At 33.5% G+C, this 21373-nt stretch overlaps 1 protein-coding gene across 2 annotated transcripts in view; it reads left to right on the top strand.

Moving 5' to 3' along the window:
* Nucleotides 1-21373, top strand: part of LOC115886333 — a 103761-nt gene that overhangs the window by 45142 nt on the left and 37246 nt on the right. For both annotated transcript variants that reach the window (XM_030905427.1, XM_030905426.1), the window contains exon 5: nt 14122-14324. In XM_030905427.1, coding sequence (XP_030761287.1) covers nt 14122-14324 — 203 coding nt within the window. The remainder of the gene's footprint in view (nt 1-14121; nt 14325-21373) is intronic.

Genomic DNA, 21373 nt, shown 5'->3' with positions numbered 1-21373 from the left:
GTACGGACCAGCACAGCACAAACCTGCATCCTGCATGACGTCGCACACTTTACCGCCACAGACCAGCAACATAAGCGAGAGTTTCGAAAAAAGTACAGTTGTCAAGGCTCAACTACTAGAGCGTGCAACATAGAAGTATTGAAAATGAGTAGTTCAGACGAAGAAATTATTATTTTAGCCATGTTGTGTGAAGAAGAGGAGGAAGAGAAGGAAGCTAAGAAAAAAAGAAGATTTTGGGTTCACCCTATAAATCAAAAGAGAAAGCAATATGGCGAATTTCATTATTTGTTTCCTGAATTAAAAAGATTCGAAGAAAAGTTTTTCCAATATTTTCGAATGTCACAAATCAAATTTAATTATTTTTTTTTGCTATCGACTCCCATATTGCATCTTTTCTTTCTTGGTCTCTATATATAAAATGCTTGGCTCGTATCGCACAGCTCTGAATACTTTTGTACCAGTAAAATAAGCTTTTTTTCATTCATATTTAAAACGATTTAAAGGTTCGAACAAAAATAAACGAAATCTAACCTACATCATGCAACTTGAGCCAGCTAGCGTACTCGAAATACTGACAAACCCTTCAATATTTGCATGTTTGTGGAGGTGTGCTGGTTCGCCGGTGCGCACATTAGGTCGGACCAGCACGACCAGGCATAAATATTGCCGGTCATATTTGTCCCTGACCGACACGACCTGTTTTGACGGTCGTGGCTTGTGGCGGTACGTGCTGGTACTGGTCTAGTGTGCTCTACTCTATTAAATAACACGGTCACCTTCACCGGTAGATTTTACTGGTCTGGTCCGTGCCGGTCCGTGCAGGTATAGTGTGCGCGATCTTTTATAAAAACTAGTGATAAATTCTTATCAGTCATGAAAAAAAATCAGAATCGCCTCAGCAAGAAATAATAAACAGAAGTAATTTTAGGCCAATATAACTGATCTAAAATACAGACAATAAAACTTATAAGAGAATATACGATTATGCGTTAATTTTGCTGGCGAGTTTATTTAAAACACCCTGCACTTGTGTAAAATTTTCATTGATATTTACAGGAAACTTGCATCTATATTTAAAAAAAAGTGTTTTGGTGTAATTGTAGCAAAATTCCTCTAAAATGACCATAAAAATTTCTACTAACCTTAAAGTAAAACAGTAACAACCGTTTTTAAGAATACCTATAAAACTATCAAGGATAATGGACCTGAAAACTTGACTAGAATTACTTTTGTTTCAGTTTAACATCAATCTATCGTATAGAATTTTATTATATCGCTTGGATGAATAAAAAATAGCAAGATCAAAGAGCATCAACATCTAGTATCCGTTACAGTTCGACAGGAAAAAGCGTGGGTACGCGTTAATGTTCTTCAAACATTATCGAATTTCAAAACAGAATTTTTGGGTCACTTTCCGAATATTTTTCTCTATAAAAAGATTGCCAGTTTAGAAAAAAGATCTTAAGGTGCTTTAAAATATACTACATAAATGTTTTTTTTATCTTTAGTAGATATATTTTTGTTCTTCCTTGTACGGTTTCAGAAAAAAAATATATAAAAAATTACAAATTCATTATCTGCCCCTGTCAAGTCGAGCACAGCCGTACCTTGACCATGTAACTTCATTGTGGATAAAGCAAGAATATTAATTTTCACTACACATGAAGACATACTATAGTTGGCTAGGTTACCACAATATCTAGTAATTACCCAAGTAGCATTTTCACGACTTGCGACCACATGTTTACTAAACACAACGTTGGATTAGTTACAAAAAATAGTTAGCTCCCTACCTTGGGTATTAAAATAAATTTAAACGTTTTTATAACGTTGTGCCGACGTTGGACTAGTACTACAGCAAAGTAGAAGCTTCTGCGACGTCGAATAAACGTTGTCTTGTAACCTTTTTTGCTTAAGTGATCTTTAGGTGATTTGGACAACGTAGTTACAACGTTGGATAATATAGAGTTTTCCGACGTCAGTTTCAGGACCTATTCCAACGTTATGCAAACGTCGTCTGTTTTACTAATTCCAACGTTGTTTAGATTTCCTTATTCTTACGTTGGTAGGACGTAGAGTCACTACCTTTTTGCAACTGTATTGAACCATAACCTTAAATCTTAAATTTTCAATTCATTGTTCTGTTCAGTCAGACAGTTCAGTGCTGTTTTTGTTTTTATAAAAAAAAAACTTAATTAAAATGGGACATAAGAAAGGTACATATAAAACTAAATTTAAATATACATCGACATATATTACCGACACTTCCTCGTTTATTTAGATTATAGAGGGCGGCACAAGCTAGACTCTAGAATGACTAAATTAGGCAATCTTGCGACTAGTATACTACCTGTTAAGGCCGAACTGCGACTTTATTAGTCCAGTATGCGACTACTCGAACTACTCCATCTTAATCTCCAAAACAACAAAGTTAAAGCCGCCATGTTGTTAAATAAGAAAATGTTTCGTTCTTAAAATAGCAATTCCTGCTTTTTGAATACATTAACTTGAAATATTTGACCCTAAAAAATACGCGGAAACAATTTTTTCGAATGCGAATAAATTATTCTCATTTTACTAAAAAAAAAATTCAAGAAAATTTTTAAAACTTCTTTAATTTCAAGGCCCATTAGTATTTTTTAAAGTAGAAACAATACATTTATCAATAAAGTTGTTTGCGTTTAACTTTTTACCTTGGGTAACGAGTTACAGAGTCGGTTAAAGTGTTTCAATAATTATGATCTTCAAACATCCTCCACACTTAAATACTTTTGTTTTGTTTTCCTTCACTGCCATCTGACATATGTCTCTAACTAAATTATAAATATAATATTTTTACTATAATTATCCCAATTTAGGATAAAACGCGACTTAGACGCCATATTAGTTTTGTATTTCTGTGAATTAGGATTTTAAACAACGTTGCAGTTTGTACTAAATTACGCTTTTTGCCAACGTCGGTATCCAACGTCGTTTCGACCCAAAAATTATTCTCCAAACTAGTGCAGACTAGGGTTGGCACGAGGTTGTGCCGACGTTGCGCCCCGACGTTTGGTCGCGTGACACTACGTTGTCCCGACGTCCAAATGCTGCTTGGGTATACCTCATAGTTTATGAATTGTCGCTTGTCAAATTTCTTTAATTTTGACATTCACTCATTGATAGATCATCAAAATTCTAAGGTACATGTGTCACAAAGTTCAAATTTCGAATTTTAGGTAGCTCTCAGCTTATAATGAAAGGAAAAATTATCACGGCCTTCTAATAAAAAAATTATATATTTTAAATATTGCAGTAAATAGCGAAAATAAATACTTATAGCAAGACGGATCATATGATTTATAAATATACAGGGTGTTCCATTTGAAAAAAAACATAATGTTACGGATTCCGTGGGTCCACTATTTAAACTCACGATAAAATACTTAACGAATTTATTTGTTTCACTCTGTACACACAACTTATACTATTTACAACACAACTTATGCAACTACTATTACTCTAACGGTATTTCGCGATATTTTCAAACTTCAGACTTCAGACTATCTTCAGACTTTAGACTTCAAACTTTAAACTTCCCAACTGTCAAAGCGCGGGCCTTATATACCCCCTGGCGGTTGTTCCTAGATTTTTCTAAAGAATTCTATAATTTTCTTTACTTTCTGGCGAATGCGCCAGGATTTTTAGCAGTATGCAGTTATGCAACCAGTAATACACCTTGACATTGCCCCCTTCTCAAATTTGATCGTCCCGATCAAGGTTTCCTGTCTGGTATCTCTTCAATTGATCCAGATGAACTACTTTCATCTTACTTCTAGGGCTGCGTTGAATCCGGTACACAACATCATTTATCCTCTTGATGACTGTATAAGGACCTTCCCATGCTGGAGTTAACTTTGGGGACCTTCCGGTGCTTCAGGATACGCTAGGTGTACCAGCCGACGTAAGTCTGCTTCAAATTCCTGCAGACTCTCTCCGGACCTCTGCAGGCGTGTCTTGATCTGGGCCTGGTAAAGTTGACGTCGATGTTGATCGCCATATCTTCTGTCCAATGCAGCAACCAAGGTTTCGTATTCCTGCTGTTGGGCTGCAGGAATAGTTTGCAGCAGTTCCAGGGCAGGCCGCGCAGCGCGATGACAAGTGCCGCTGCTTTCTCCTGGTCAGTCCATCCGTTGGCAGCGGCGGCTGCTTCAAACTGACGGTGGTACATTGTCCATGTCGTTTGTCCATCGTAGGTCGGGGCCTTAAGGTTCGCTGTTCCTTGAACGCCAGGTGTCTTTACTTGTACCTTGGTCTTCTGTAGGTCCATCTCTCAATCTTTCTATCTTCTGCTGAAGGCGTTCCTCAAGATCTTCTACGGCTTCTTGAAAGTGGTTCTGTTGTTCCTGGCAACGTACTTCCAACATTGCTTGTTGCTGTTCCCCAAGCTTTTCTGAAGTCGAATTTCTTGATTTTCTAAAGTTTTCTTAAGACGGTCCTGATCTTCTTGTCTTTCTTTCTGGCGGCGCGTTTCTATATCTTCTAAAATTTCCCTCCATTCATTTTTTCTGACGAATTTCTAAATTACCCAGTATTTTCTCAAGCCGGTCCTGTTCTTCTTGTTTCTCTTTCTTTTGACGGGCTTCTAAACCTTCTAACATTTTCTCTTGATTTTCCATAAGTATTTTCTGTAGATGGTCTTGTTCCTCTTCTTTCTTTCCCAACCTTTCTTGTTCTTCTGCCTTTTCTCTTCTCATATTCTCCATAAAATCGCCCAATAATTTGCTTACTTCCTCCATTTTCTTCGCCTGCTCCCTTGTACCAACCATAAAAATACTCTAATTCGGTCTAAAAATCTTCCAATCCACTTAATTTCTTCTTAAAATCCTCTTGAATCCCACTTCTGACACCAATTGTTACGGATTCCGTGGGTCCACTATTTAAACTCACGATAAAATACTTAACGAATTTATTTGTTTCACTCTGTACACACAACTTATACTATTTACAACACAACTTATGCAACTACTATTACTCTAACGGTATTTCGCGGTATTTTCAAACTTCAGACTTCAGACTATCTTCAGACTTTAGACTTCAAACTTCAAACTTTAAACTTCCCAACTGTCAAAGCGCGGGCCTTATATACCCCCTGGCGGTTGTTTCTAGATTTTTCTAAAGAATTCTATAATTTTCTTTACTTTCTGGCGAATGCGCCAGGATTTTTAGCAGTATGCAGTTATGCAACCAGTAATACACCTTGACAATAATTTTAGTTCATATTTTCAAAAATATTTTTATATAAGATTAACAGATAAACAGACTACGCCACTGTATTCTACGTAAAAAGTTCTTCAAGAATCAGTTTTCAGCTTCTCGATATTATCCACAATAACGGAGATACGGGGGCTGTCTCAAATTGCAAAATTTTCGATAAGGCCTTGTACCTCAGAAACGAAGGGGGCTATGAAAATTTTGTTTACGGCATCTTTTGTTTCACAAAAAGTGGGACAGGTTGGTGAAAACCGCACCCTTCTATCTTTACTAATAACGGAGATACAGTATGATTTCAACTAAAATGGGACACCCCGTAGAGGGCTTTTAGAGATATTCAATGTGAAACCTGCAGGTTTACCTATTGGAGGAATTTAAAAGCTTTAAATACAGGACTTAAGACTTGTAAGGTTTTACCTAAGTATCCAGAAAGTAAAATAAAAAAAACTATATATAGTTATAACAACCTAAATTATAATTATTATTATTACTGAATTTTCAAGGCCGATTGTCCGACAATTTTACCTGCAACGCAGTTACCGAGACGTCGTTTTTTATGATTTTTTGCAAATCCGCGTAACGGCCAATAAAAAGGCTACTTATTCTAATATTGATTTAAATTTACCGCCTGAAAAAACAATTAAATCGAATTTATGGTACATATTTTAGGCGCCTCTACTGTAAGCAAGGACGTGTAAAAAGTGTTTTTATTACTACGTTACATTTACTACACGTTAAGGCGCGTACACGTCTGAACCTAATGGGTGAATTTGTGACAAGGTTGACTTGATTTCCCCTTACGTTTCAATTGCTGTACGGTGGAGACACCGATAACGCATAAACCACTTATTTTCTCTAAAGGCTGATTCATGGTACACCGGGCCGTACCCGAGCCGGGCACGTTCCGTGCAGTAGACACCGGGCCACGTCCGGGCCTTCAATATATGTTACACCGAGTGGACAACGGGGATCATGTCCGTGCCGATTATATTCTAGAAAACAGTGTTGCCGCAGTGGTACATTTGTACCAAATTTGATACTTTTAATTCTATTTGGTACAGTGGTACTACATTTTCAAATCCAGGATAATTTGGTACAATAATTATTTCCCACGCGCACCGAAAATAATAGATATTTAATAATTATTGTTGTTGATATTGCATTAAACGCGCTTACCGATACCATTCGGAGAGAATCCGCATTAATTAACGACGTATTATAAACGTTGTAATGTCTATAGCGTTGCCTATATTAAATAACCCGAAGAAAAAACTTGAAAATTTACTGTTTCTAACATGCTTCTATATTTGCGTTTTTTTAATAAAATTTAAGTTTTCCAAGTATTGTGTGTAGTATTAGAATTACTTAGATTTCTTCAACCTATACATACTTATAATTGGGTTTTCTGAATTTCTATTTCATGTTTTTCGTCTCGATTTGTGTCTTTCTCCAGGAAGTTTTTTTATGTAGAAATTTATGAAGAAATTCACAGCGACCAAACCGGTTAAAGTCATTTGCAGATGTATTTTGTTGTGCTTTAAAAAATTGTACCAAAGTGGTACATTTTTAGTTTATAATGTGGTACGCGCTAAAAGTTGGGTGCGGCAACACTGCTAGAAAACAGTCGCTATAGACCCGTAGACGAACGAAGTATTTAGCCCGGGCGACTCATTTATGTTTGCCGCAACGGGGCCGGACCGTAGCGGATGCGAGGAAAAATGTACACCGACATTTCTCGGACGGGGCACGGACGGGTTCCGGCGAAGCTCGGCCCGTGCTCGGCTGAGCATGAATGCATAGGTATAAATAACATTTGACAATGTTTGGCCGTGCCTTCACCGTCGCACGGCCCCGGCCCGTCACGGTGTACCATGAATCAGCCTTAATTCGGCCGACGAAGGCATATCGAAGACGGGGTGGATCTGAAAACGACAGTGTTGCCATGCATTGAAAATGTATTTGTGTTAAACATAGAATAAACAACAAAAATAAAAATTCTTTTCCAGGTACTGAATATGTTGCATGCTCTAAAAAAAGGCGTTTAGTTGGCTTGGAGATGACGATTATTGACCTTTACCATAATATTTTACATATGAAATAACAGCGATCTTCATTTCTAAGCCAACTCTGACGCCGTTCTTTGTTTAATCGTATAATATTATATTAAATTGTTTAATGAGAGAAAATCCGTATTATTAATGTACAGGGTGTCCCATTTTGGTTGAAATCATACGGTATCTCCGTTATTCGTGAAGATAGACTGGTGTGGTTTGCACAAACCTGTGCCACTTTTTGTCAAACGAAAGATGCCGTAAACAACATTTTCATAGCCCTCTTCATTTCTGAGCTACAGAGTCTTTTTTAAAATTTTTCAATTTGCGACACCTCCTGTATCTCTGTTATTGTTAAAGATATCGAGAAGGTGAAAACTGTTTATTATAGAAATTTTTACGCAGAATACAGTGGCGTAGTCTGTTATTCTACGAAAAGAATATTTTTAAAGATATGAACTAAAGTTATGTTTTCTTAAATGGAATACCCTGTATATTTATAAATTATATGATCTGGCTTGCCATAAGCTTCTCAAAAATATATATCACTCAATATTTGTTTTCGCTATTTAGTGCAATATTTGAAAAAATATATTAAAATATCAAATTTATTAGTAGGCCACGATTGATAATAAAAGAAACTAAAGAATTATTAAAAGTATACAGCTCTCTGTCTCTTGTTTTATTTTGAGAACTAACTAATATATTTTTTATATTATATTAGGGAAACTTAATTCTCTACCGCTGCTGTTCGTAAATCTTGGAAGCTATCGTATCGGAACTTTTAAATATTCCTTTTTCCTTTAGCTAATTTACGAAAAAAATATACTTTCAAAATACATACTCCAGAGCCCCCGAGCCCCCCCACCCCCCTTGGATCCGCCACTGCTTGCGACTCAAGCTGTTTTAAATAATGTTTATACCTATTCGGAACGTCGTTTTTTTCGATCATAAGGTGTATCAGGTAATAAATTATGTAATAAATGTAATTTTGCTGCAGATCCAACCCTACTAGCTAGTATTAAACTCTCTGCTCGGTGGCACTGAAAATAGAACGAGAAGTTTATTTGAAAAAGAATCGGTTTGGCGATTATTTTTTCATTTCTATTATCGAACCGTTTCAAACAATTTTGATGGGTTTGTTTGTTAAAAATAGCAGCAAAGATTCTATTTTGGGGGAGACGCCGGGTGTTCGTTGTAATTTTAGATTCTTCACCACCCACGATCACCCAACAGTGATCAAATATTGTGAATACGGCCAAGACTCATCAGACTTGGCCCATAAAATATATCTGTCAATTTTAGACAAATAATAGGTTTGTTCCAGCCAATGACTAAAGAATACACGGACCAATAACACCTAGGACCAATTTGCATAGTGGGTGTTATATACCGGGTGGTGACCCGTCGTTGTAAACATAGGAAATCCCATGCGAATTTTGAACTATCCAGATATTGGCTCTTGCAATTTGAGGAAAACTGAATCGATTTTTAAATTTAAACTGAATAGGTAACAATCAAACACCAGTCAAAAAAACGCTCATATTATTTAAATAGAGATGAAAAATAATCGAAAGCGATAACTATTTTTAAAATATTTATATACTTTACTTGCGCATAGTTTTATGCGCATACTTCTCCCGCGCTCATAGTCACGACTGACTAAGTTTTGTGTTTAGAGGATGTTTGGTCATTACAATCTGTCCGACTGATTAAATATAACTTTATAATAGCTGTCTTAATAACATACAGGGTTGTTCACCACATACGACACGGAGTATTGTAGCTAAACGATTAGATTTTTACAAATTGTAAGCTTTGGGTTCGTTGAAGTTCTATTAGAGCTACAATTTAAAAATATTTTTACAAGATACAGAGTGTCCCAAATAAGTAAGAAATATTATAGTTGTATTTTTTTAAATAGAACACCCTGTATATTATTCTATTTTTGGATTCTGCGATTGAAATAAAGGTAAAAAAAATTGATTAAGGTTTATCACACTTAAACCTTACGGTTTATATTGGAAATTTGGATTGGAAATTACATTGGAAATATTTTCAATTTTATAAAATTGCAGTAAAAAATTTAAGGCTTTATTTCTCCAAGGGTATCAAAGTTTTTAATACTAAATATTTACTGAAGATTATTTATGGATCAGATATTGTGTTACAATAATAAAAATTTTACTACCTTATACAGAGTGTCCAAAAATTTATATTAAGTAATTACTAGCTTTAAACGGCAATAACTTGTTTAATTTAAACGGAACACCCTATATATTTTACGTGAATCAGATGCACAATGTAATTGTCTATCAAATTGTATTATACTATTTTTTACCCATCTCTTCAAGTTTTCATAGAAAATGCATTTTCTTATAATTTAGACCTCATTTATCACTATACCCATGGAACATTGACATTTTAGCTTATTTTTAAAAATGTAACAAATTTTCAAAGGGTACAGATACTAATATTGTTGATATAGTTCGCTTATTTAATTAAAAAATAAAAAAAAAACTGTTTAAATATTTTTTGTTAAAGAGGACCAATTAATATGATCCCAGTATTCAAACTACATTAATTGACTGTTTACGTTGTAGTAATAATTGCTCCAAATACTAAAAAACTGAATTTTCTGTGTGTATTAGACAGTGTGGTAAAAAGTAACACCTTATAAATTCTATTTCATTTATTGACGAATGCTTATTTATAAAAACAGAGACATTCATTTTTATGTCTTATTATTATATTGATTTCTGAGCCAAATCCACATTTTAAAGTATGTAATTAACTAATTTTTGGTATTTTTGGTAGGAAATAATGGTGGTATATTTAATTGGTACACACTTTTACAAAGATTTAAATAGTTTTTTTGTATGCCAATGGGCTTGCAATATTTACCACCTGTACAATTTGTACATATTATGGTGCTATAAAAAATCTGAAATGTCAATATTCCATGGGTATAAATGATAAATGAGGTCTAAATTATAAGAAAATGCATTTTCTACGAAAACTTGAAGAGATGGGTAAAAAATGGTATAATACAATTTGATAGACAATTACATTGTGCATCTGATTCACGTAAAATATATAGGGTGTTGCGTTTAAATTAAACAAGTTATTGCCGTTTAAAGCTAGTAATTATTTAATATAAATTTTTGGACACTCTGTATAAGGTAGTAAAATTTTTATTATTGCAACACAATATCTGATCAATAAATAATCTTCAGTAAATATTTAGTACTAAAAACTTTGATACCCTGGGAGAAATAAAGCCTTAAAATTTTTACTACAATTTCATAAAATTGAAAATATTTCAAAAACGGTAAGGTTTAAGTGTGATAAACCTTGATCAAATTTACCTTTATTTCTATCGTAGAATCCAAAAATAGAATAATATACAGGGTGTTCCATTTAAAAAAATACAACTATAATATTTTTTACTTATTTGGGACACTCTGTATCTTGTAAAAATATTTTTAAATTGTAGCTCTAATAGACCTTCAACGAACTCAAAACTTACAATTTGTAAAAATCTAATCGTTTAGCTACAATACTCCGTGTCGTATGTGGTGAACAACCCTGTATATGTAAAAATCAGACATGTAAAAAGTAAAGTTCATTTAATTTTTGTGGAGCTTTGATAAAGTCTATCTTTATCAAAGATCCACTTTTTGATTTGCTATCGTCTCATAAAAGTTCAGGTCCATGGAAAGTGTCTGATACTTTTGATACTATTTCAGAGTAATATTCTACAATACTTCTTAAATCAGCCATACAAATTTAAGTGAAGTAACTCTTAATTTTAGTTACCTTTCTCACCCTGTATCTGCCAAGGTGTCACAGGGCGAATTCCTCAAACACTAGTACGAGAGAAAAATACTAGCAACGTCGGAAAAACAAGTATTTTAAGACGTCCGGCTCTTTGATATATCTTTTACTATGTTCTCTAGAACAGCATGCGGCCCGTCTGGCTGCCGGTAAACGTTGCGTTCCCTACTGCGCATTGAAAGAAGATCCTATATTTTTATTAGTCCTTTAAATTCTAGTATTGAATATAAATCGAAAGTGTCTCCATTGCGCAGTGCGTAGAGTTTCCGACCACGAACCGATGATTCAGAGTTCGAATCCGGGTACTTGTTTTTTTAATTACCAGGATTATTTAATACTTTACTATCAGAATATAAACGAAAATAAAATAAAAAGGTCTTTGACCTGACCCGGATTCGAACTCTGAATCATCGGTTCGTGGTCGGAAACTCTACGCACAACGCTATGGAGACATGTTCGATTTATATTCAATACTAGAATTAATAGGATTAAATTAATAAAAAATATAGGATCTTCTTCCGATGCGCAGTAGTAAACGCAACGGGTGTCGGCAGCCAGACGGGCCGCATGCTGTTCCAGAGAGCATAGTAAAAGATATATCAAAGAGCCAGACGTCTTAATAATACTTTCTCGAAAACGTTGTTAGCTCTTAGACTACACGCTGGTATTTAAAGCTCATGAGAGCACTATTGAGAGCCTAAGGTTTCATCCATGTGAAAATAAGTTATGTCAGGTTGGTCTGGGATCTTACTCTAAGCTGTTGCTGTCTGGGGTAACTGATTGAGATCTATACAGCTCCTTAGTTAAACTGCTGTCACTATTACAAGATCCGATCATCTGGTTTTTGGAGTTTTTTATATATTACTTGGTAATTTGTTTAAAGTGAATTTTTCTCAATTTTTCTCTATTGTGTATGTTTAAACTACTTACTATGAATTGTTTATTATTTATAATTGTGTATTAATTGGGATCCTGTAATCCTGTCAGACAATAAAGTTATTATTTATTATTTATAGCATAAGCAAATATTTATTTTTATTATTTATAGGGTTCTTGGCTTTTGGTCAATATTAAACTTTTTCGGGGTTTAGGAAGTGTTTATTATATAACTAACGTTTCGGTCCAGTTTTAACCTTTTTCAAAGCCTACAATACGATATTATCAAACTACAACTGTGTAAAAAAAAATATAAATAAAACTTACCACAAAACGTACATTTCCTTCGTCAAACTTGTATTAAAACATGGGTGCATAAAATTAACAGGTGATAACAAATAACATTTAACTTAAAAAAAAAATTATACTCAAACAATATCACCCACATGACACAATAATTAACATATACAGTTTAACATTTTAATAAATTGTGATGGCCGGCTCAATGTATTTTCTGTACTGAAGCGTTTCTATTTACAAGATTGGTGTGTATATTCTACTTAGCTTATCGACATCTTTTTTTTCGTTAATTGCATTTTTGTTTTTTTGTATCTGAATCATTTCAAGGAATTCTCGTTTTTTCAAATTAATTTCGGTATTTAAAATTCTTGTTTTATTGTAATCAAAGGTGTGATTATTATCCTTTTCGTGAGTAACAAGTGCTGTAATGTTTTTTTTGTCATATTTATGACTCTTTAGACGATTTTCCAGATATTGGCCTGTCTGACCTATATATACAGCGTCACAATTATTACAAGGAATTTGGTACACTATGTTGCTCTTTTTGTTTTTAGAAGTCTTTGATTTTAATTTTGTGTAACATTCCGATAATAAATTAAAGCCTTTGTGACACACTTCAATATTATCTGTTTTAAATAGACCTTTTAGTTGATGGGATAAGCCTTCTATATATGGTATTGGTAAGAATTTTTTGTTTATTTTTTGTTTAATTTTTGTATCAGAATTATAATATTTGTGAATTCTTTGTTTAAATGTTTTGTTTATAAGCTGAGTGGGGTAATTATTTAAAATTAGTGCATCTTTTGCTTTTTTTATTGCATTTTCCCTGTATTCCGGGTCAGATAATGATATCGCTCTATCAGCGAGACCTATGATAACTGATTTTTTGTTTTTTGGGTGGTTTGAATTATAGTTCAGATATCTGGAGGACCATGTTTTTTAGTGTACCACATAGTTTTTAGAGTTCCCTGGGTATTATAGATTATGGTGTCTAAAAACTGATTGAATTATCTTTTGTGTTTCGATGGTGAACTGGATTCGTTTGTGGAATGCATTAAATTCCTTCAGAACGTATTCATTTTTTTCTTTAGGAATTAGCATAATACAATCATCTACATAACGATAGTATAACGGTATTTCAAATTTAAATTTTTTTTAATACAGATTCCTCTAGATTTTCCATAACGGGTTGGGCTATTACACTAGAGATGGATGATCCCATTGCGCAACCCTTGATTTGTTTGTAAAAATTGTTTTTGTATTGGAAATATGTTGAGTTTAATGTTAGTTCACATGCATATATAAATTCTTCTCTTGGTATATCGGTGAATTTTTGTATTTCATTCCATTTTTTGTTGATAACTTTTGTTGCTAATTTTATGGGTATGCTTGTATATAATGACATGACATCAAGAGAGATTAAATTATAATTAACTGGAACCTTAATATGTTTAATTTTTTGTTTAAAATGGAAAGAATCTTTTATGTAATATTGATTTTTGTAAATGACATTCTTCAAATATTTATTAGTACGTATGCAAATTTGGAAAGAATCTTTTATGTAATAAAGTAAGTAATAAAATAAAATGGAAAGAATCTTTTATGTAATATTGATTTTTGTAAATGACATTCTTTGCAAATATTTATTAGTACGTATGCAAATTTTCATGCAAATGATAGTAAGTCGGCAGGCTGGTGATGAATAGGCTGTAGTTCCAAATCTTGATAATCTAAGATTTTTTTAATGAAAACAAAATATTTAAAACAAGAAAAGGAAATACTAATGTCTCATTTTCCTTTCCAGATGGATCTACGCCTACCGGAGGTGGCTTGGTGTTCGGCATACCACTGACGCAGTGTGTTGAAAATGACAGGCTCAGTCGGGCAGCGTTCAGGACCTCCAGGACTGATTACGTCAGTTCCCCGGAAGAGAATACCGGCAGAGGAATGGCGAGGCACGGGTCCAGGTCCAGCTTTAGCTCGCTAATCGACACGCCAAAAGATGAGGTACTTGTTAGTTTGTTTTCGACGGAAAAAAACATAGAATTCACAAAAAAATCTGGTATAGTTATGTCGGATAAATTACAACTCAAGTGTAAGCAAATATGAATTAATGTGTTGGGTATAATTGTTCATCATTGCTCTGTTGGTGCATCATTGTTCTGTTTAGTGAAGGACGAGTAATCCAAAGAGATTGAAGCACTGATTAAAGAATTCGTTGTAGAATGGTACCTATACCACTGCTTCATTTTGTCAAGGTTACCCTTCAGTTGGTAATCGTTAAATAGTACTACAGTTGCTCTTCTAAGACTGCTTCTGTATGTTGTTCAAAAATGTCATCGTTAGTTCTTTATTGTATTGCAAAATATCTTTAGTACATTTTCACCTGTCTTATTCACACCAGCATTTCTTGAAGTTTTTTAAAACAATTTTAATTTTATCTGGCATCGCTGGAGAAACCTAACTCCAGAGAAACCTATCTGGCATATTATGCTGGAGAAACTTAACTATTTTTAAATTGACTATCTTCTGAATCAACTTGCCAGGTTTTTTGTTACAACTACAATTTTTATGTCTTTTGGTCCAGCACCAATATTGTCTTGGTACTATAAGAGATCTTGAGGTGCTTTTGGACCATATTTCAATGCAGATACGTTGGTTACTTCGTAGTATTAGAGTAGATACGCTCAAACAGACAAAACCGCGACAAAACAAAGACTCATTGCCACTTTGAGAAACACTTCTTTGCATCCGTAACTTAGATGACGCCTCATATCGGAGGTGGGGAACTGACGCCTGCAAAACTGTCTCAGATACTGGCTTTTGTCAAAACTCTGAGACTGTAGTGATGATGAATTATAACTCAAGAATCCATATAAATTTAGAATCTACAATCGCTACTGCAATACGATAATATCTAATGTAACTGAAGAAGTCGGAATCCATAAAACAAAAATAACTCGAGTTATACGAGAACTCCCGGCTGTTATTCTAAAGTGTCGTGTGTACATAGTACCCACGTCATCAACATAAAAGCCATTGCCTCACACTTCGCTCATTGACGTCATTCTTGACATAGTTGTCAGGTAGGCCTGTCGCAACTGGATCCCGGTTTAAACTTATTTTAAACTATCGTATTTTCGGATGAAAAATGCACTGCTTATATCGGTTATTTCGGGCGACATTGTTTTGCAACAGCCGCATCGACGTGATGAATCAGGTGATTAATGTAGAAACTATAGCTAGAAGATAATAATAGTGATGGAAAACACATACTTGAATGAAGTATTTTTGGGGGAAGTATAAATATTTTTAATTTTGATGTCTAATTGGGTCAGTGGGATCAATCGAAAAACAATATTTTTGTTTATCATAGGTGTAAAACAGTGTTTACAAAAGTTGGACAGAAACATATTTCATGTTAATTTAAATTTAATTTTTGGTCAAAATATCTGAAATTGATGAATTAGTATCGGTATATACATATATTAATAGGTTTAAAACGTTCTACGTCTTCCAATGCCATCTCCCCATGCCTGTCTGTCTCTCCATAAAGATCTTTCCTACATAAACGTGTCAATCCCTTCCTGCCAACTTCTTCTCGGTCTACCCGGTTTTCTTCTTCCTGCAGGTTTCCAGTTTATAATTTGCTTTGGGATTCTTATTTTTGCCATTCTTTGGACATGCCCGTACCAAATGAGTTGACTGTTCCTTATCTCGTCTACTGTTTTATGTTTAACTTTCATAATCTCTCTTATATGCGTTCATTAGTTATTCGTTCGAGTGTTGTTGTTTCCTTAATTGGCCACACTTCACAGCTGTACGTGGTTATACTCTTGATGATGGTGTTATATATTAGTGTTTGTAGTCTGGATTTGAATTTATATAGAAAAATAAAAATGGTTTCCATATTACCCGAAATTACTCTATTTTTTCTCGGTTCATCTCGAATATCTTACAAAAAATTATCCTCTTCAAGGCTAATAATAATTTACTTTAAAGCGCATACCTTAAAAACATTATTTTCTCTGACTAACTACAATTCGCAGAATGGAATTGTTTGGGTGACCCAATTAGAATTCCGATTTTATTTATTTTCGAAAAGCCATTTATAACTCATTGATGTGGTTTCAAAATAAAAAAAGTGTTAAACGTATTATTGTGATTACAGTTTTATATCACCTTATTTTTCGATATGGTCACGGTCAATTCACAAATAAAGTTCTAAAATAACAGATTTTAAGGACACAATGTTAAAATAGAGAATAGAGAAAGCAAATAAAACAATATCAAATAAGTGAATAAAAGCGATGAGTCCAATTGACATTATCGTGCAATATTTGAAGACAACAACTTTTAGACCTGGGCTTTTAATTCCTTAATACAAATAATATTCTTTAATTTAAGCCTTCTTAGAATATCGATTAGATGTATGGTCGCGTGATACTTTGATTCAAGCTATGATTAATACTAAAAGTATTAATAAATATGGTTATGTATTAAATCCAATGACTAAAGAATACAAGGACATATAACATCTGATACCAAATTGTTACCATGGCTCCAAACAGTGCCGTGGCCATATATTTTTCTTAACTTAGCTGCTTGAAGAGGTATTTATATTTTTGATAAATGTTTCGACTACGCCTATGGTGTAGGCGGTGGTATCATACTAATTAATTACGAAAAAAACGTATTAAAATGTTAACAAAAGCTACAAAACTATAATATCGACGTATAGCACATATCAAGTACATATAGTATCAGAAAAATAATTACCAAATTCAATAAGAAAACGCTGAAAAGATGGAGTGGACTGTTTATTTACTTATGAAACACAACTCCTGGCTCTTTCTTATCGTTGCGGCTTTTACACTTGAAAGCTGAACACATCATCACCATTGTAATAAAGTTCATACAAAGTTCACTCACAAAAAAATATTAAAAATCGCCAAAAATTGTCGCTGTTGACGAGACGGTGACTCATCCGTAGGCTCCAACATGATGGCGTCTAACGTAACAAATTCTGCTGCAGGCCGTATATGGGCGTTACCTGTCTTTGTATTCTTTAGTCATTGATTAAATCAATATTTAATTAATCTAAGGCTATGATTTTTGAATCAATGGCTTGCCCTGTGAAAGATAATACATTTATTTTTGTTCTTATTGATCTAATACAATTCCAACTTTCCAAATATATTTTTATAACTTCAAAAAATTGTATACCTACTCTACCGTAATCTTGAAACTGTCCGAACGATCGTAGTAATGACGTCATTGGTAAGAAAAATCGAGTCAATTGACATGGCGGATAAAAATACGCCCAAGGTGTTCACCTCGACTATAATTATTGTTATGTCTTTTTATTTTTAGACACTTACACTAGACAGACACACGGGACCCATAAAACCTGTTGAAATTGATAAAGAAACGGATAAATAAAAGAAAAACACAAAGAAGATATAAAAAAGGAAATACATTTAGAGAATTTGGGGTTTTCCACAAAAACAAATAAAAAGATTAGGAAACGTTATACCATTTATACATACATACATACTGACATTACTCGCTGACGAGTATTTGACACACATCAGAAGATGGTCACGCAAGGCGTTTTCTTTCATGAGCTTTTCTGTAACTGAAAAGCCGGATACGTGATGTTATCTGTCTACCGCACTCGGGATATTCAAAAATCTCATTGCTTTGTTGCCTCTTAACTTTTTGATTGTCGCAGTTAACTGAGTTTACAATTCTTCTCCATTGAGTTCTATTGTGAGCTGATTCTTCCCACTCATTTTGCATGTTAATCTCCTTTAAGTTTTCGTGGAAAATATCCTTGTACCTTTTGAGTTGTCCATCTGACCTCCTCTTACCGTCTACAAGCTCACCTTAAAGAAGAGATTTTGGTATGCGGTTTTCTTGCATTCTGCACACGAGACCAGCCCATCTTAGTGGGGATTTTGTAACCGTGACTTCAATACTCTCCCAGTTAGCTTTTTCAAGAACCGATACGTTTGAGACATGATGGAAACATTTGATTCTTAAGAGTTGTCTAAGGTGTCTCTGTTGCAACTTATTTAATGAAACTATGAACACTTCCTGGACACAAACGATACATTGTGAGACAGGAAATTGTAGAGAGAAACAAGCCCTATAACATAGGATACAAAATTTTAATGAACAGTGCTTTCCATAAAATGAATAAAATGAAGAATATTGGAAATAATATACAAGTACTGATTTCTTTAGAAAATCGACATCTATGAAACTATGAACCCTTCCTGGACACAAACGGTACATTGTGAGGCAGGAAATTGTAGAGAGAAACAAGCCCTATAACATAGGATACAACATTTTAATGAACAGTGCTTTCCATAAAATCAATAAAATGAAAAATATAGGAAATAATATACAAGTACTGCTTTCTTTCGAAAATCGACAGCTATAAAACTATGAATCCTTCCTGGACACAAACGGTACATTGTGAGACAGGAAATTGTAGACAGAAACAAGCCCTATAACATAGGATACAACATTTTAATGATACAGCATTTTAATGAACAGTTAATGAACATAAAATCAATAAAATGTATATAGGAAATAATACACAAGTACTGATTTCTTTCGAAAATCGACATCTATGAAACTATGAACCCTTCCTGGACACAAACGGTACATTGTGAGACAGGAAATTGTAGAGAGAAACAAGCCCTATAACATAGGATACAACATTTAATGAACAGTGCTTTCCATAAAATCAATAAAATGAAAAATATAGGAAATAATATACAGGTACTCATTTCTTTCGAAAAGCGACAAATATGAAACTATCAACCCTTCCTGGACATAAATAGTACATTGTGAGACAGGAAATTGTAGAGAGAAACAAGCCCTATAACATAGGATACAACATTTTAATGAACAGTGCTTTCCATAAAATCAATAAAATGAAAAATATACGAAATAATATACAAGTACTGATTTCTTTCGAAAATCGACATCTATGAAACTATGAACCCTTCCTGGACACAAACGGTACATTGTGAGACAGAAAATTGTAGAGAGAAACAAGCCCTATAACATAGGATACAACATTTTAATGAACAGTGCTTTCCATAAAATCAATAAAATGAAAAATATAAAATCGTGTTTCAAAGTTGAAGAAACAATTACGTAAATATGTCTACATTGAGATTTTGGTTTTCAGGCTAGTATATATTTACACAAAAATGATTGCAATGGATCTTCTTGTAGTACAAATGATTAGAATATTAGTTTACACCACTTACGCCTTAAAAGCGACAGTTGTTGTCATAACCAAATCACATTTTCTGTCATTTTTTGGATGTCGTCTGTCGAAATCTTCTGTATCTTGTTGGACAGATTTTATATTTTGCACAGTAGTAGAAGAAAAGCAAATATGGACTCGAAAAACTATATCTTTTCAGGATTAATAAACTAAAGTTACAAAATAATATGTTGAAATATTTCATTTTCTGATGACGCAAATCATATAAACGTAGAATAGTTGCAATTATTAAGTATTCGTAGCGAATTCCAAAAAAGAATAATTTGAACGGTAGCCAAAAATTTCAGCTATTCTCTCTAGGCGTCTCCTTCTGGCATTTTATTATTTTTTCACTTTTTCGCGGATCACACGTACGCAAACACTTGCCGCGGCAGCTTTTTATTTTCGACGATGAAAATATAAAAATTTGCTGATAAATTATGATCGATTTGATATTCAAAACATGTTTTTTAAATAAATTTTTGAAAGAGTAAAGACCTTGAAGTGTGAAACTAATTATTAATAAATTTCACATGGAAATATTCTGTGACGTACAGGGTGTCCCAGGCTGAGCGTGCATTAGAAGTTTTTAGAGAACTACAATATCTAGATCGGAGATTTTTTGCACATTAGTGTTTCACAACGAGGTCTATCGATTAAAAATATTTTCAACATCGCGGCACTTCCGGAAATACCGGAATTCGACTTGCATACTTAAATTTTCTGTAAAATTTTATGAATTTTGACAACAAACACTCTATATCTAACATTAACCGTTTTTGAGTAAAAAATATTTAAAATTTTTGGAGAAAAAAACCGCTTGTCAAAAAAATTTGTATAGCCTAAACGACAAATTTAGTTATTACCACAACCACTGTGGCATAGACAGAGAAGACAGGAGGCTATCTATTTCAAAAATTAAATTGTTCGAATGCCATATAATATTGGCAGCAGCTGTCATGAAATTGAGCGATTAAAAAATTATCATAAGTCATTTTTTTTTCAAATGGCGCAAACAAAATTTTCATAGCCCTCTTCATTTCTGAGCTACAGGGTCTTTTTGAAAATTTTGCAATTTGGGACACTCCTTGTATTTCTGTTATTGTTAAAGGTATAGAGACGGTGAAAACTGTATATTGTAGAACTTTTTACGTAAAATACAGTGGCGTATTCTGTTTTTCAACGAAAATAATTTTTTTAAGATATGAACTAAAGTTTTTTATGTTTTCTTAAATGGAACACCTTGTATATTTATATATTATATGATCTGGCTTGTCATACGCTTCTGAAAAATATATATCACTCTATATTTATTTTCACTATTTACTGCATTATTTAAAAAAATATATTAAAAGATCATATTTATTAGTAGGCCATGATTGATAATAAAAGAAACTAAAGAATTATTAAAAGTATATACTGCTATCTGTCTCTTTTTGTATTTTGAGAGCCACTAATAAATTCTTTATATATTAACTTAACTCTCTACTGCTATTTGTAAATCTTGGAAGCGATCGTATCGGAACTTTTAAATATTCATTTAGCTAATTTACGTGAAATATTCTTTCAGAAAGATGAAAGATGGCTCCTCTTCATAACTTAACTTATAACGAAAATATTAGAATTTTGTTAAATTATTATTTCTCAAATTAATGAATTGGAACCAATGTGCCAATATGATGGCCTCCCTGATTCCCGGATTTGTCCGTTCTCGATTTCTAATTTTGGGGATTTTTGAAATACGAAATATATCGTGGCAACTAATACA

Source organism: Sitophilus oryzae, unplaced genomic scaffold (assembly GCF_002938485.1).
Source record: "Sitophilus oryzae breed Bouriz unplaced genomic scaffold, Soryzae_2.0 scaffold_484_pilon_pilon, whole genome shotgun sequence".
Classification (NCBI taxonomy): domain Eukaryota; kingdom Metazoa; phylum Arthropoda; class Insecta; order Coleoptera; family Curculionidae; genus Sitophilus; species Sitophilus oryzae.
Note: the sequence above shows the minus strand (reverse complement) of the source record. Positions and strands in the feature narration are given on the sequence as shown.